At 33.5% G+C, this 15686-nt stretch overlaps 2 protein-coding genes across 2 annotated transcripts; both read left to right on the top strand.

Moving 5' to 3' along the window:
- The first annotated feature begins 1987 nt into the window (after positions 1-1987).
- On the top strand, positions 1988-11059 carry LOC146741878 (uncharacterized). Its single transcript, XM_085500792.1, has 10 exons — positions 1988-2202; positions 2753-2791; positions 4807-4925; positions 5016-5334; positions 5556-5620; positions 5804-6115; positions 6301-6336; positions 6484-6606; positions 10106-10276; positions 10756-11059. Exons 2-10 carry the CDS (start codon positions 2755-2757, stop codon positions 10813-10815), a joined length of 1242 nt encoding a protein of 413 aa, XP_085356918.1. The 5' UTR covers positions 1988-2202; positions 2753-2754; the 3' UTR covers positions 10816-11059.
- A 1285-nt stretch (positions 11060-12344) lies between these two features.
- On the top strand, positions 12345-13658 carry LOC146741877 (BTB/POZ domain-containing protein 1-like). The gene has a single exon (XM_085500618.1). The coding sequence runs from the start codon at positions 12345-12347 to the stop codon at positions 13656-13658; it is 1314 nt and encodes a 437-aa protein (XP_085356744.1).
- Positions 13659-15686: the final 2028 nt, after the last annotated feature.

Genomic DNA, 15686 nt, shown 5'->3' with positions numbered 1-15686 from the left:
TGTAATGAAAAAAAGTTCAAATATGATATTATCAGTATGACAAAACTGCTGGCAGAATATTGTCTAGTTTGGTGGATTTTTTTATCAATAAAGTATTGTTTAAATTGGAATACATTGAGGTCTTTTGCTGGTTGATTACTAGGGGTATTCGCATAAAGCTGAATTAAAATGAAACAGAAGATACTAAATTCTGATATATCGTTAATGTTGATTTTTGGTACTTTTCCTAATCTTCATACATTCTATTTTATTGTGTACAATTTTTGATTTCATTACATAAGAATTACAGGGAAAAAAATGTGTGTAAATTACCCCAAAAATGGGAATATGTTATGCATTTGCATAAGATTTGCATATATGCTGATATCATTCAACAAGTGTCCATATACTTTGTGGAATATCCCACAACAGTCTGTACACATGACTTTCGCAGAAAACAAACTATTTAGACCCCTCCAGAAATCGTATAATATGCTTCTTTTACATACATTGTATTTGCAAATAAAACGTGTCTGGCATGACATAAATGGTATGTTCAATGACAACAACATTATGCTATTCACAAATTCTGAAATCAATATTTTAAATGAATATTATTGAAAATTTAAACAAATGTTTGTCTAAGTCTAGTGACATTTTGAATTTGATAGACAGTGCCTATTTTGCTTTTTTTACTGTGGACACCAGCAAGATTTTATCATTGATTGCTCTGGATACTGATTAACTTCTTTGTTTCAAAATAATGTCGATTACCTGCAGACTTTTGTCTACAGTCTAGACGTGTTTACATTATTTCTGTAGTAATAAACTGTAGTTAAAGCAGGTAATCGACAATAGTTTGAAACAAAGTAGGTAATCAGTTGTTCTGATCTCATGACATCCATGGCAGAGTGATCTCAATGACAAGATCTTGGTGACTTATAAGAAGTGACTGAAAATACTAATATTAGTCATAAATATTAGTGCTTTTGAAAACCCGTGCATCGTTTACAACATTGCCCTAACCTATGGAAAGCCGTACGGGACCCTGCTACGTCAATATAAGTTGCATGATAAAACATATAGCTTCAAAATTATGCTGCTTCTTCAACAAAAGTGCGATTTCCGATGTCTACGTTTACCAATTGTAGTAGTAGCAATAAGCGCAAAACTTATTCACAGTCGTCGCTAATTAATTAGTAGTTGTCGCAAAGCGAGTTGTAGTAGTCGCGATTTAACGGGTGATGATTTGTAGAAGTCACACGTATTTGTCGCTGACGCTGTTCCTTTATGGAAAGCCGTACGGGACCCTGCTGCGTCGATATAAATTGCATGGTAAAACATATAGCTTCAAAATTATGCTGCTTCTTCAACAAATATGCGATTTCCGATGTCTACGTTTACAAATTGGAGTAGTAGCAATCAGCACAAAACTTATTCACAGTCGTCGCTAATTAATTAGTAGTTGTCGCAAAGCGAGTTGTAGTAGTCGCGATTTAACGGGTGATGATTTGTGGAAGTCACTAACACACTACAGCGTATTTGTCGTTGATGCGGTTCCTTAATTTCTAGATGACGACATTTCATTTTCCAAGTAGTCGAAGCAAACAAGTCCCCCTAGTAGACGACGCAACTTGCACTTTTCAAGTTGTCGACGCAAAACGAGCCCCCTAGGTGACTTTCCTTTTTTTATTTCAAGTTGACGCAGACACATTTTTGCAAGTAGTCGACGACGCACATTAGCATTTTCAAGTTGACGCAGTCGCATTTTTTGCTAGTAGTCGACGACGCACATTAGCATATCAAGTTGACGCAGACGCACTACACATTTTATTTTCAAGTTGTCGCAGTCGCATTTCCCAGTGGACGACGACGCACATAACTTTTTCAAGTTGATGCAGACGCATTTCCCAGTGGACTACAGCGCTAAAATACACATTTTTAGTTGTCGAAGACGCCGGCGCAAAGGTTAGTTTCTCTTGAACCGAACGCAGTTCTGCAGGTGAGCGTGTATAATTAACCTTATTTGCTTTGCCAAAAAGTTAAATTGTATTCTGAAATGTTTGTAGGCACAATGTGAAATGACTGTCGGGTTATATAGCTTGGGAAAGTTGTTTTACGCCGGAAATCGGGTACCAATTTAAAGAGTGATCTTGTTTTAGTTACCGAACGCGTGATCCAAGCATCGGCGGATTATTTATGTGGTTTAATCCCTACCTATCAGTAAGTACACCACCTAATATTTTACATGAATATTTTCTATATATTATACAAATTTATTTTGATGTTAAATGTCGAAGGAATAAAATACGATTCAAAACATTTCGGAGTTTCTTTGTAAACACCGTCCCAAATCCCATGAAAAATTGCGGCACATTAGACGCACTCGGGAAAACGACTGTCACATCGGGTTGTAGTGAAGCACAGTCCCTCTATAGAGGGACTGTGAGTGAAGGTTTCGATCCAGTGTATAGATAGAACGCAAAGGGGTCTATGTTAAAACTGTATACTATTACATGTCAATATTTAGGCAAACAGAAATTGTAGGGTAACAGGATGTTACATAACATCTAAGTCGTAAAACAACATGTGATCAGGCATCTGTTCTTCTTATCTACACATCACACGACGCAAGTCTCGTCTAATCCCTGTACCATGTAATCATGTATACGGAGGTGTTTTGAATGTGGGGGGGGTGTCTTGTTTCGTATTACTGGAATATTCTCCCAATCAACAATTATTATTACGTTTTTATTACCTTTTCATTCTCTAGGTATGACTTCCACGTTTGAAGTAGAGAGCCTGAGTAAAGGTATGTTTTTTTTTTTGCAATTCAGTGTCAATGGTGCAAATACACATTACATGTATGTCTAGCATGAAAATATCAACAAATATGCCATGTATTTAATTATTTATGTTTTTATAAATACTATGTGCCTTGAGTCCATATTTACGTGATTAATGTTAGCCCTTATGTTTTATAATCATTTTATATACACCCATGGAACTACTATTACAGCTCCCTGGAACTACAAACCCCAGGAAGAACAGGGATTAAAGAAGATTAAAACACCCTTTGTTTTAGTTCAGTTAATAGGCTTATGTCTTTTGTCTTAAAATTTCTTTCAACAGAACTGTGTAGCTGTTTCCATGTGTAAAAAAAGAGATTAATTATTTAGCAGGTGTAGTGCAAAGTAACTGGGAATCTTTTTTTATTTTACCACTTTTCTTGCTTTGTATTCAACTATTTAGACACAATGGAGTAATTTTGTATCCAGAAATGTCATATTTTGCTATGCGTTTCACCTATTGCTGCAATCTCTTATATCTTGGTTGAAGATTTTGAAAATTTGTAATTTGGTATATTTTTTGCCCTAATCTTATGAATTGGATTTCGGTTGGGCTGTGGTCTGTAAATATAAATGTTTTTATTAAAGTGGTTCAAAAATGTTATTCATTCATCAATGAATTATTCATGTCGCCACTAATTTGAATGGCTCTAGGAATTTTGAGAAAAATGCTTAACACCATTTTATGGGTTTTTTTTGTCTTATTTTCACATTATGGCAGACAATCTTAACAATTTGTAGTGCGATCATTACTAATGTACCCTGTTCAAAGTTTAATGTGGTCAAATTTCCAAATATTCAAATAAATTCTCAAAATTGTGTTGTGTATCTTGTCACTGACAAGAGATTTGCATACTGTCAGTATATTAGCCAAGTATTACAACTCATTCAATTTCACAATTATTGTTTTTTTTCTCAGAATTGTTGTGAATACTTTGCTAATTAATCCCATCTTGAGTTTATTATTGAACAGTGCTTGTAGCCCCCCCCCCCCAATTAATCAGAAATCCTGTTGATTTGAATTTAATTTGATCAGGGATGTGTAATACAAGTATTTTATATCTAGACCCTTTTCTTGTTTGTATATTTTTATTTTTATTTCTTTTTAAATCATAAAATTGTTTCGTTGAACTACTTTTTTTTCACATAAGATTCAATTAAACTTTTAATGTAGAGCAAATTCCATGTGTGGCCATGGTAACTCAAAGCACTGTTGTGTTTTGGTATATCCAAGGTTGCCCGGCATGTGTCTCTGGCTTAAATGCAGATACCCTGGTATTGTTTTTTTGTTTTTAATTAATTGGAGAAATAATGAGCTATAATGAATAATGATTCAGTAGAAATTTTTTTGTTATAATTATAGTGATAAACTACCTTCAATTGTCATAATTCTATGTATTATTTTTAGAAATTAATTAAAATTACTAATCATGCCAAATGTTGGTCTGTACTTGTTTGTGGTGAATGAGAACATTATACCTTACAGTACTGCATCTAATAATCAGGCTTATATTCATTGCCTACCATCTAATTTGGTGTTATGCTGAGTGTGTATGTTGCCACTTTCTACAACTAATTGTATGGGTATAGGGCGCCACCAAGTGGTAGATTTTGATAAATAACTCTCAGGGTTTAAATTTTGGGGATTTTTTCTGCATGGAAAACTACCGTCTAATGATATTCCATCATATATAAGATCATATATAAGCCATGTTTTCAAATTTGTTCATCATATGTTAACATTGTCGTCTGGAAATTCAATTAGTGGTATGAGCCCTTGTAAACAAGTTAGATTTATCTGATAAATCTGAAGTAGAAAGCAAATATCGGCTACGCAAATAAGATCAAAGGGTCAAAAAACTGTTGTTCTTCCTGCGGTTTGTAGTTCCATGATACACCATAGTTGCTCAAGACTGTACACACATTGTACAAGGCTATTGTAAATAATGTCTTTTTTTTATTTAATTCGAAATTATAGAAGCACAGGAGAGCCTTAATGTGCTTAAACTGAAGTTTGAAGACAAACTTCAAGAAAGTAGAAAAAGAAGATTGACGTCAAAGGCATTGGCCCCAAAACATAATAAAGCAGTGACAAAGGTAAATATGTTTTTATCTGTTTTGTTTTTTACTCATCTTTTGTCATTAATTCATTTATTATTTCATTATTTTGTTGGATTATTGTTACAGGTATTGCATGTTAAAATATTGGAAAAAGTATTGGGCACTTTGAAGTTGGTAAGAAAATCATTTTGCACTGACATAGGGAAAGTTGGTTACATTCCCATTCATGTCAAAACCACTTCAAATGCTGAACAGTGGATGGTGTTAACGTCAGAAGCCTTCAAACCAAATGTGCACTTTGTACCCTACCTTCTTAATGCTGTTGGCGAGTTTGAAAAGTTACCTAAGCCATCTCTATATACTTACCAAATGCTGGCTGACAAGCATGCCAGGGCAAGGACACCATCAACAAAGTGGAATGTGTACATGTATGCGCCTGGGACAGGTTAGTTATAGTCACTGGACATACACTATAATACATCACACACATAGCTAATTATCCTTGTAAAGTATCAGTACTGATATAAAACTGTTTTTGTCATACTGTCAAATTCATTTACAGCAAACCACAACATGTGTACCTCGTTTTTTTCACAGAAAAATCATATTCACTGAGAAATCTGTATTGGTGTTCTGTTTGATGCTTAGTTTCCTTTTTTACTACAGGAAGGGCAGAACTAAGTAAACGTTTCCTTGCGAAACGGCGCAGTACTGACGACAAAGAAGAAGAGGTAAACTATCATGTCAATTATTTTTGATGCTCAGACATATGCTAAATAATAGCCATATACAATTTTAATTTAAGATATTGTTTGATAAATAATCTTGCAAAACTAGTTTTATAGAAAATATGTTGATACGCATTTTATTATTGTTGAAATTATAATGATAATTCATTATGACTTAAGTTGCAGAGCACTGACCAGAGTGATGAGAGCATTTTCACAGATGATGGGAACAGTCCCACTATTGACAAGAGCTTGGCTCAGAATGTTGAGGTGATGGATAATATTAACCAATTAGATGCTGTGAACAACGACATAGGTATTGAGGAAAGTGATATGAGCATGGCTCAGATTGTTGAGGAGGAGGAAGCTGCATATGCTGTGAATGAGTTAGTGGAAATAAATTTGGAAGATGAAGATGAGCATCAGATTGATGAAATACTTAATGTCCTGGAAGCTGGTACTGAAGTCCCGCCCACAAGCAGTGCTGCAGCTATACAGGTAGAATGCATTCTGTTTTTCGGAAAACATTGTGTTTTCCATTGATTTTGTGATTTTGAATTTGCAGAATTATTGTATTAGCTTCCTGTCAAACACACTTACAGTATTGCTGCCACTGTAAATAATTGTATTTTGTTAAATATGACCTCAAATGTTCAATTACTATCTATATCTATTTATATAAGGACATTTTGGAGAAGAAACTTGAAGAAAGAAAACAGGTAACTTTCCTTTTGAATTTTGAAAATATACCTTGAGATATGGCTCAATTCAATTTGTTTTTGCACTCATTATTCAACCTTAACAGATCATCTGAGCTGTGTAAACCCTCATGATTATTTCTTAATGGGTTTATTTTATATTCACAGACAGCAGAAGAAAGGATGAAGGCTCTAGTATTTCCTTCAGTAAATGAGAGACGAATAACTTTATCTGTTGAGTATAATAACAATGTTATTGAAAGACCGTTCCGCCATTTAGATGTTGTAAAGGTAAATGACACATGCTTGTATTTAAGAATTTAGTAGCCAAAACTTGCAAAATCAAAATTTTATGTTGCTTTTAATTAGTCCCCGTTCAGGCGAAGTACAGTGGTTTAGCGAGTTAAAAATGGCCGACTGTTAGTATACATGTCCATTACAATTTCTGTGAAAATCAGACCAAGGATTGCCGATTGACAGCCATCTGACTTTTTGGCCTTACTACTATATTTCCAAGATTTATGTACCATTTTCATTCATATTTGGCACATACATCATACATGTCAGTTTGTTTCATAATCAGATCAAAAATGGTTGAAAAACAGCTGTTTTTATTTTTCGGCAATAGTACTATATATCTGTCACCCATGTATCATTGACTCCCATGTGCGAAGCACATAATGGGAGTCTTTGCAGTTAGTGTGTCTGTATGTATGTCCGTCTGTTGCACTTCTATCTTAAGAACCATACATTGGTTTTTGATGAAACTTGGTGCATAGATGCTATGGGTCAATGCGCAGATTTGATTAGGTTTTGGTAGAAATCCATGCATATTAATTACCTAATTTGCATGATAATTAGCTAATTTTTAGCTGTTCCATGATTGTTCTACTGATATCTAAACAACCACTCATTGGATTTTGATGAAACTTGGTACATAGATGTTCTGAACTAATGCTAGGTTTTGATTAGTTTTGGGTGAAAATCCGTGCATATTAATAAACTAATTTGCATAATGATTAGTCAATTTTCGTTTTTAGTTCCTGTTCGGACGCAGTCCGAAAACGGGGACTTATGTTTTGACCTCCGTGTGTGCATCTGTGCATATGTTCGGACCTGCATCTTAGAAATGCCTGTACCAATCACAATCAAACTTCAAACATACATCATACATGATATTATACATATGCACGTCAATTTGTTTCACGATCTGATTCAAGATGGCCGAATGCCGGCCATTTTTGTGCTAAAAATCATCAAAATCAAACATTTTTCAGCTGTTTACAGATGCATTTTGTTCAAACCTTGTATATACGTTGGACTTGATGCAAATAATTTTGTTTCTCAGATAAGATTTAAAATGGCCGACTGGCGGCCATTTTGTTTTAATGAATGTGGTTCTCGTGCCATATCTCTGATTTGCTTTCACTGATTATGTTCAAATTTTAAATATTCATTATACATCATGTTATAGATAGACGGATATATTGGTTTGATGATCCTATTCAAAATGGCTAAATGGTGGCCATTTTTGTGCTAAAAAATCATCAAATATCAAGCATTTATGGATGGATTGTGTTCAAACTTGGTACATATATTAGACATTACAGGTTCCTGATGCACATCATATATTTTTCATATCGGATTCAAAATGGCTGTCTGGCGGCCATTTTGTTTTAATGAATGAGCTTCTAGAGTCATATCTCTTAATTGCTTTGACACATTATATATTCAAATTTTATATATTCGTTATACATCATGTTATATATATACATGTATTCAAAATGGCTGATTTTAAATGCTGTTCCAGAGCAATATTTCTCAATATGGACAAGTACTTTTTTGACGATCAGATACAAATGTCAATCATTTTAATGTTAAAAAAACATATTCCTGACATGGTTATATTCCAGCTTTATTACTATAAATAAAACTATATATCGTAAATTTGATACCTAACGGGGACAGTGCCATGCATGGCTTGTTTTCACTGATATTTCAAGTACTAATCATCACATTTCAATGAAACTTGGTACATAGATGTCATATGACACTGCACAGACCTGATAGTTTTTAGGGTAATATCAGTACATATTAATTACCTAATTTGCATAATTAATTAATTTTCAGCTTTTCCACTGATATAGGACAATAGACAGACCTGATTAGTTGTGGATTAAAATCTGTACATATTAATTATCTAATTTGAATAATTGACCAATTTTAAGCTATCACACTGATATCTAAAGTACTAATTATTCCATTTCAATGACACTTAGTGCAAAAATACTCAAGAAAAATGTACAAAGCTGATTGGGGTTAAAATCTGTTCATATTAATTCCCTGATTAGCATAATAATTCATAATTTTTTGGTTCTAATCACATTTCAATAAAACTTGGTACATAGATGGTCTGTTACATTGCGCTGACCTCATTAGTTTTACACTCAAATCTGTTCATATTAATTTTCTGATTTGCATTATTAGTACAAGTATTTTTGAATAGTTTTAATGTGTTTCCAATACTCTCAGCACATGGGAGTTTTTTCTAAGCTTTCTTTGATATTCATTGATATTTAGCATGCCATAAATGGATTCATGTCAATTCAATTTGCAATTTGATCAAATATGGCCGACTGGCGGCCATCTTGTTTGTTTCAAAATGTGATAACTTTGACATGCTTAGACATTTTTGAATCGGGCCTATGCCTAGCTTACTCTGAATGTTGGTGTTTTTTTTTGACATGCCAGTTAATCTGACCTATGCTTTACGCTTGTCATTCACCCTCAAGGGTGATTCACATGCTAATGTTTGTTTCACCAATTACATGTCTTACTGCATTTTGTCTGAGATTGCTTTTCGTCTCTCAGATATAGTTATGAAGATATGAACGTTTTACACTAATAAACTGACAAGCTATTCCCCCTGGGGGGGGGGGGGTTCTTTTAATTTTATAATGTAGATGGGCAAGTGTAATTCACAAATAGTCCACTATTGTTTAACACCCCCTGCCATGTGAATTTAAATTAGAGGCATGACAAACGATGAATTGTATTCAACGCATTATTTTGAACTTTATTAAAACTGCAAATTTGAGGACACTGCCTTCACTATATTATTCAACACCAAAGGGTGCTTGACTTGCACAAAGGGTCTATTAGCCACCTTAGTCCAGAACTAACAATACAATTACAAAAAGTTACAATTGCTGTATTCCCTATCCTAGAATCGGTCATTACACGTATGTTAACATTGTAAGCCCCATGTAAGGATTTATTTTAGCAAGTGCAATAACATAGACATGCACCTCAATTTGTTTTATTTTCACTTGTGATCTATGTTTTTCTTTGCTATGTCTTAAACCGGAGGGGTCGTCACGCAACACGTGTTCGAATATGATGTAAATAAACAATCTGTTGTATTTGCCATGCGCAACAATCCCTCCGCTTAAATATGACGAGCACAACAAATTTAATGGGGACTGTATTATTTTCAATGACTTGTTTTTGGTGAATTGAACTAGTATTTAATATGCATGTTTTAAACATGTGCATGTGTATTTGCATCGCATCAGTGAGATTTGTTTGGGATATATATTCAGAGCTGACTATTGAGTATAATCTGCTTGATGTTGACAACTTAAATACCTAAGAGTCTCTCGAATAATTAGACTCCTTATTTTCTGTATACTATTTAATACAATTTAATGGCATTGTTTAATATAAATGTACGCGGCAGCCGAACTATGTAATATAACATGATTTTATAAACATTTTTTCTCAATTTCAGGATGTATTTGATTGGACAATTGCAGACATGCCTGTCACTTTACCAGCACAATTTGCCTTAGTGTGTTTATCCTGTGACACACACCCATGCACACATAAGTATGTACTAAATCCTGCAGATCGTGATTTGTTGTTTGTGTCAGAAATGACAAGAACTCTTGCTGTTAAGGAAGTAAGTGAAAATTACTATATACATTACTAAATTGTATATCATAAATTCTTTAAATTTCATCAAATATGCAAATATGCTATTCAATATTTCTCTGTCTTGTACATAAATCATCACTTCTGTCAATAATCCTGATGTAATTTTCAATTCAAATTGTTATAATGTATTTTCTAATAATAAATTGTGCCGTAATTTTGCGGTCATTCACAGGGTATTTTTATCCTATCATATAAGGAAATGTGAATTTCAAATATGGAAAGATTACGCGTGTAGGCTGGAATGTTTTGGATTTCGGCATTCCCATGATGTACCCTTGGAAGGAAACGATGTATAGTTATTACAGGGATACTTCAAAGTATGCACTCAGATAGTAGCTGTCGCAACGACCTCCGCTGCTTGTCGGTCGAAACTTCCGCTGTACTGTCTTCATGCATACTTACAATATATGGGGTACATTTATTTTATACATTTTCATTTTCCAGATACCAACTGACAGCTGCAACACTACTTTGACTGATTACGATGAAGTTTATTTCACATGAAGAATCATCTGAAATCATAAACATCGTTTCAACATAAATGTTATTACATGTTTCATTTCGGGTTAAAACAGTTATATGCATTTAATTAGTTAATGTTTTATGTCAACACTAATTATTTTAATTGAGTTAGTTCATGATTGAGCACATTAATTAATAGTTTCTGTTACTTTACATTTTATAATTCAATATTGTATTATATGTTAACTTTGATTTATTTTTATGAATAAAAAATAATGAGGTTGTATGATTGTTTTGAGTGGTTGTTAGATGATATCTCTAAAATAAACGAAATTGTATGTATCTCTTATCGCAAGAAATCATAGACTCAAATCTCATTATAACCGTCACTACCGACAATAAGGATCAACTTTCACCAGTTTGGCGAAAATTTGATTCTTATCGCTGGTTGGCCAGACTAATCAACAGTGATGGGAATGAACACATTTTTCTGTCAAATCAAACCACATTGCACATAAAAGCATGCATTATTATTACTGTCAGAATTCAATATCAAATAAACATTTGCAAATTCTCAACAATACAAAAGGTATTTGACTCCCTCTGTGCGAAGCACAGAATGGGAGTCTTTGCAGTTAGTGTGTGTCCGTCTGTTCCACTGATATGTCAAGAACCATACATTGATTTTTGATGAAATTTAGTGCATAGATGCTCTGGGCCAATGCGCAAATTTGATCAGGTTTTAGTAAAATCCATGCATATTAATTACCTAATTTGCATAAAGATTGATACATTTTCTACTTTTCCACTGATACCAAGTACTAATCACATTTCAATAAAACTTGGTACATTGTTACTCAAGGACCTTATTAGCATAATTAGTTAATGTTCAGCTTTTCGCCTGATATCTCAGTATTAATCATCATATTTCAATGAGACTTGCGACATATATCTTCTAGGACTATGCAGAGACCTGATTAGTTTTAGGATACACAATTGTGCTTATTAATTCCCTAATTTGCATAATAAGTTAATTTTTCTGCTTGTCCATGAACCACTGATATATACAGAACCAATAATGAAACTTTTAAAGAGTACTCATCACATTTCAATGAGCCTAGGACTATGCAGAGTCTCAATTAGTTTTTGGTAAATATTTATGATTATTAATCATCTAATTAACATAATTAATTAACACTGATATCTCAATTACTGATCATCACATTTGAATACAATTTGGTATATATATGCTCTAGGACAATAGACAGGCCCGATTAATTTTGGGTTGAAATTTGTTTATATTAATTCTTTAATTAGCATAATAATTCATAATTTTAAGCACATTTCAATGGAACTTGGTACATGGATATTACATTACGTAGACCTTTGTTTTACACTCAAATCTGTTCATATTAGTTAACTGATTTAGATAATTATAGTTTTCAGCTTTTTCATCAATATCTCAAGTACAAGTAATTTTAAATTAATTTTTAATGTGTCTTCAATACTCTCAGCACACTGGAGTTCTTTCTAAGCTTTCTTTGATTTATATTGCCTCCTTTAGGAACACAATGGTGTCATTACTAGAAAAATTACAAGAAGATTTCAGTAAGAACCACAGAAGAACAGATATTGTATTAATTTTGCAAGATGAACAGCGCTTAAAGGTCCATTCCGTTGTACTGTCATTATTCTCGGATGTGTTTGCTACACAGTTTAACAACAGGTGGAGTAGAAGTCGTCAAAGTGGTGAACCTGAGCAGCATATTGAAATAGATTGCAAAACCTTTCCACCACTACTAATGGTTCTTGTCATCACCTATATGTACAATGATACTATTCCATTAGCATTAGACAATTCAGATGATCTTTTAATAATTGCCGACTTTTACAACATACAGGAGTTGCGTACAAGATGTCTTGACTATTTATCTTCACTCACTCACAGCAATGTCTTAAGGGTCCTTCCTATAGCAGATAATCACAAGTTCAGCGAGCTTAAGGAACAGTGTCTACAATTTCTTGATAGAATGGCGCCTATTATTCTTAACAATGATTTAAACATTGGCCAGTTCTGTGATTTGCCAAAACATCTTGTCATAGAAATAATTGAGCGGGATACTTTGGCAATTCATGAAGACATCGTACTTGATCTGCTTGACAAATGGGTGACACATACTTCAATAGTACACGAGGAAGACAATTTAGACATTCCATTTGCGTGGGAAGAGTTTGTTCCCCACATAAGATTTACTGAATGTTCACTTGAAACATTCACAAGAATAGTAGTGAGCCAGCAAATCCTGGATGCTAGCCTTACAAGTTTAATACAGCAATTCATCGTTTGTAAGACGCCAGTCCCACAGACGGTGCATTTTAATACACGCCCACGAAGCATAATTTCAGAAAACGCCATATGTGTACAAAGATTCCGAAAAATTTGTCAAGAAGTAAATTGGAGTTGCAATAAGTTTGAAGGTGATAGAATCTCTTTCATGGTAAATACACCGTCAGGGTCATCTGCACGATTGCATGGAGTGCAGCTATTTGGGGACCCAAACCATGCCATAACTGTCCGTGTTTCTGTATTAGATAGGCATAACATCACACTGGTTTCATCCGAAACACATAGAAAAGGTACAGAATTTGTAGTGATCTTCAAATCTGCCGTAAGGATGCAAAACAATTCACTATACACAGTTATTGTTCAAACAACTGTCGATTTAAAAACATGTTATGGTGATGATGGTATAGAAAACAAGATCCAGTATACAAAAGATGGGACGAAACTGGCTGTACGATTTATCGATTTTGAAATGGGTGAAGGAATGTCAAACGGCACCACAAAGTCAAGAGGACAGATTTCGGGTTTATTTTTCCTATGATGCAGGTGGATTTTCTTTCATAAAATAACTCTAAATATTGCTTCTTTTGCAAAAGGTCAAATTTTGAATTCGATGAAAATTTATAAACAATGTTATGTCTCATTTGTTTGATTACAAAATCAGCATTGAGTGTAGAAAAAAACACAGAAAATAATGACATTGTTTTGATAGGAATAACTCCACAACGTCAGATTCAGTGTGAAACAACTAACACAACTTAGCCAGATTGACCACCTAACCCTTAACAACCAATCAAAGAGCTGTTCATTGGGAGTTCTTTTTCCAATTTATCAAATTCTGCCTTGTACATTTGCTTCAACTCAACTGCACCGTGGTCCCTGTCTCAATTGTTTCCTGAATTGTTATCTGTTTCTCATTTATAGCTGACTTGTCATTAAGTTGAGGGGTCTTAACATACTCCCTAGTTGGTTTGCATTATCATGCTATACTACTGTAGAATACTTTATTTTCGCTTGAAATTTATTTTCGCTATTTTCGCTGAAGGGATGATTCCGTGAAAATAAAATCCAGCGAATATACTTTTTTTCCTATATTTCACATTAAACTCATCAGAAATCAGTGAAAATAAATTCCATACAAAACGCCCAAAAAGCCTTTTCAGCGAAAATTAATTCCAGCGAAAATAAAGTATTCCACAGTATATAAAAGCTTCTTGCAATTTTAGCAAAACTTCTTAGATGAAACAATGGTTGTCATGGAAAACTGTTTGAGAAGTGTTAATTGAAAATTGTTGTGAATAATAGTTTTTTGTGGTTATCTAATTTCTTCTACTGTGTATTGTATTTGCTGTAATATATACACAATTTATGATCCTTCATGTTTTTTCTTCTTCTTACGACTGTCAATTAGCTTCTCATTTGTACTGAAGTCAGTTGTAGAGCAAATTTAATTCATGTTTTTGTGATTTCAAGAATTCTCCCCAGACAATTTTAGATCAATAACAAAGCTCACTTAAGATAACAATACTTGTATTGTTATGCAAATTAACTAGGGTTACATAATTTGCCCAGGAAGACACTGAATTTTCTATATATATTTTTTTTCTTTTTTAATTGAAATCTTGCTATCACTGTTATTCTCCCACTCGTCAGCATCAAACTTTAATAATGAATATATGCATTTTGTAAATTTCTTTCTTTTCTGAATGAAATGTGCCCATCACTCTGTCTGCCACCCCTATTTTAAAATAGTACTGCTGAAACTGGACTGTACCATTATTATTGGGGGTGTTTTACTATCATCATGTAACTGCCAGTTTCTGTTTATTTTTCACTTTTAGCATTGTATTTTAACCAACATTAATATTATAATAACCATCAATTTGTACAATTTTTTTGTGTAAACTGTTTGACTAAAATGAGTTCCTTTCTAAAAAAAACAATGTGGGTTCAATCTGACATACAATGCATGTATAACATAATATGCATGTATAATACTTTGTAAAACTTCAATTTCTGATTGCCAGGTTTTAAAAATGAGATATGTGCTCGTATGAGATTTTTATCAAAATTTACTTTTTGTACTTTTTCCAGTTCAATGAGAATCGTTGATTTGAAGTGTCGGCGACAATGGGTCTCATTCGTTAAATCTGTGTCAGTCATGAGAAACTCAAAAAGAAAATTAGGTCACTCATTTTCATTCTGCAATTTCAAACTTTGGGAAATGTAAAAACAGTTATCATAAAAAGTTGTACATATCTTAGTCATTGCATTGTACATTTCAGTTATTGTGAAATTCTTTGATTTTAGCTCCAAATATTATGTCTACCATTAAATGGATTATAGTCAATAAATTCAGCATTTTAATGAAATTTGCGATTATGAGTTACATTGTACTTGGGTGTTGTGGTCTCCACTTTTCATAGCATATTTATGGGTGATATTGCCAAGGGCCTAAAACATTGCAGTCTTTTGGTTTCTACTTCCACGTCTTCATAGCATCCTAGTTTTTTTTTTTTTTGGGGGGGGGGGGGTCCAGTAAAAAAGTGTTCTGGTAGATTTGTTTTTT

Source organism: Saccoglossus kowalevskii, chromosome 6, assembly GCF_978046115.1.
Source record: "Saccoglossus kowalevskii chromosome 6, keSacKowa6.1, whole genome shotgun sequence".
Taxonomy (NCBI): domain Eukaryota; kingdom Metazoa; phylum Hemichordata; class Enteropneusta; family Harrimaniidae; genus Saccoglossus; species Saccoglossus kowalevskii.
The sequence above is the reverse complement of the archived record's forward strand: the minus strand, read 5'-3'. Positions and strand labels throughout refer to the sequence as shown.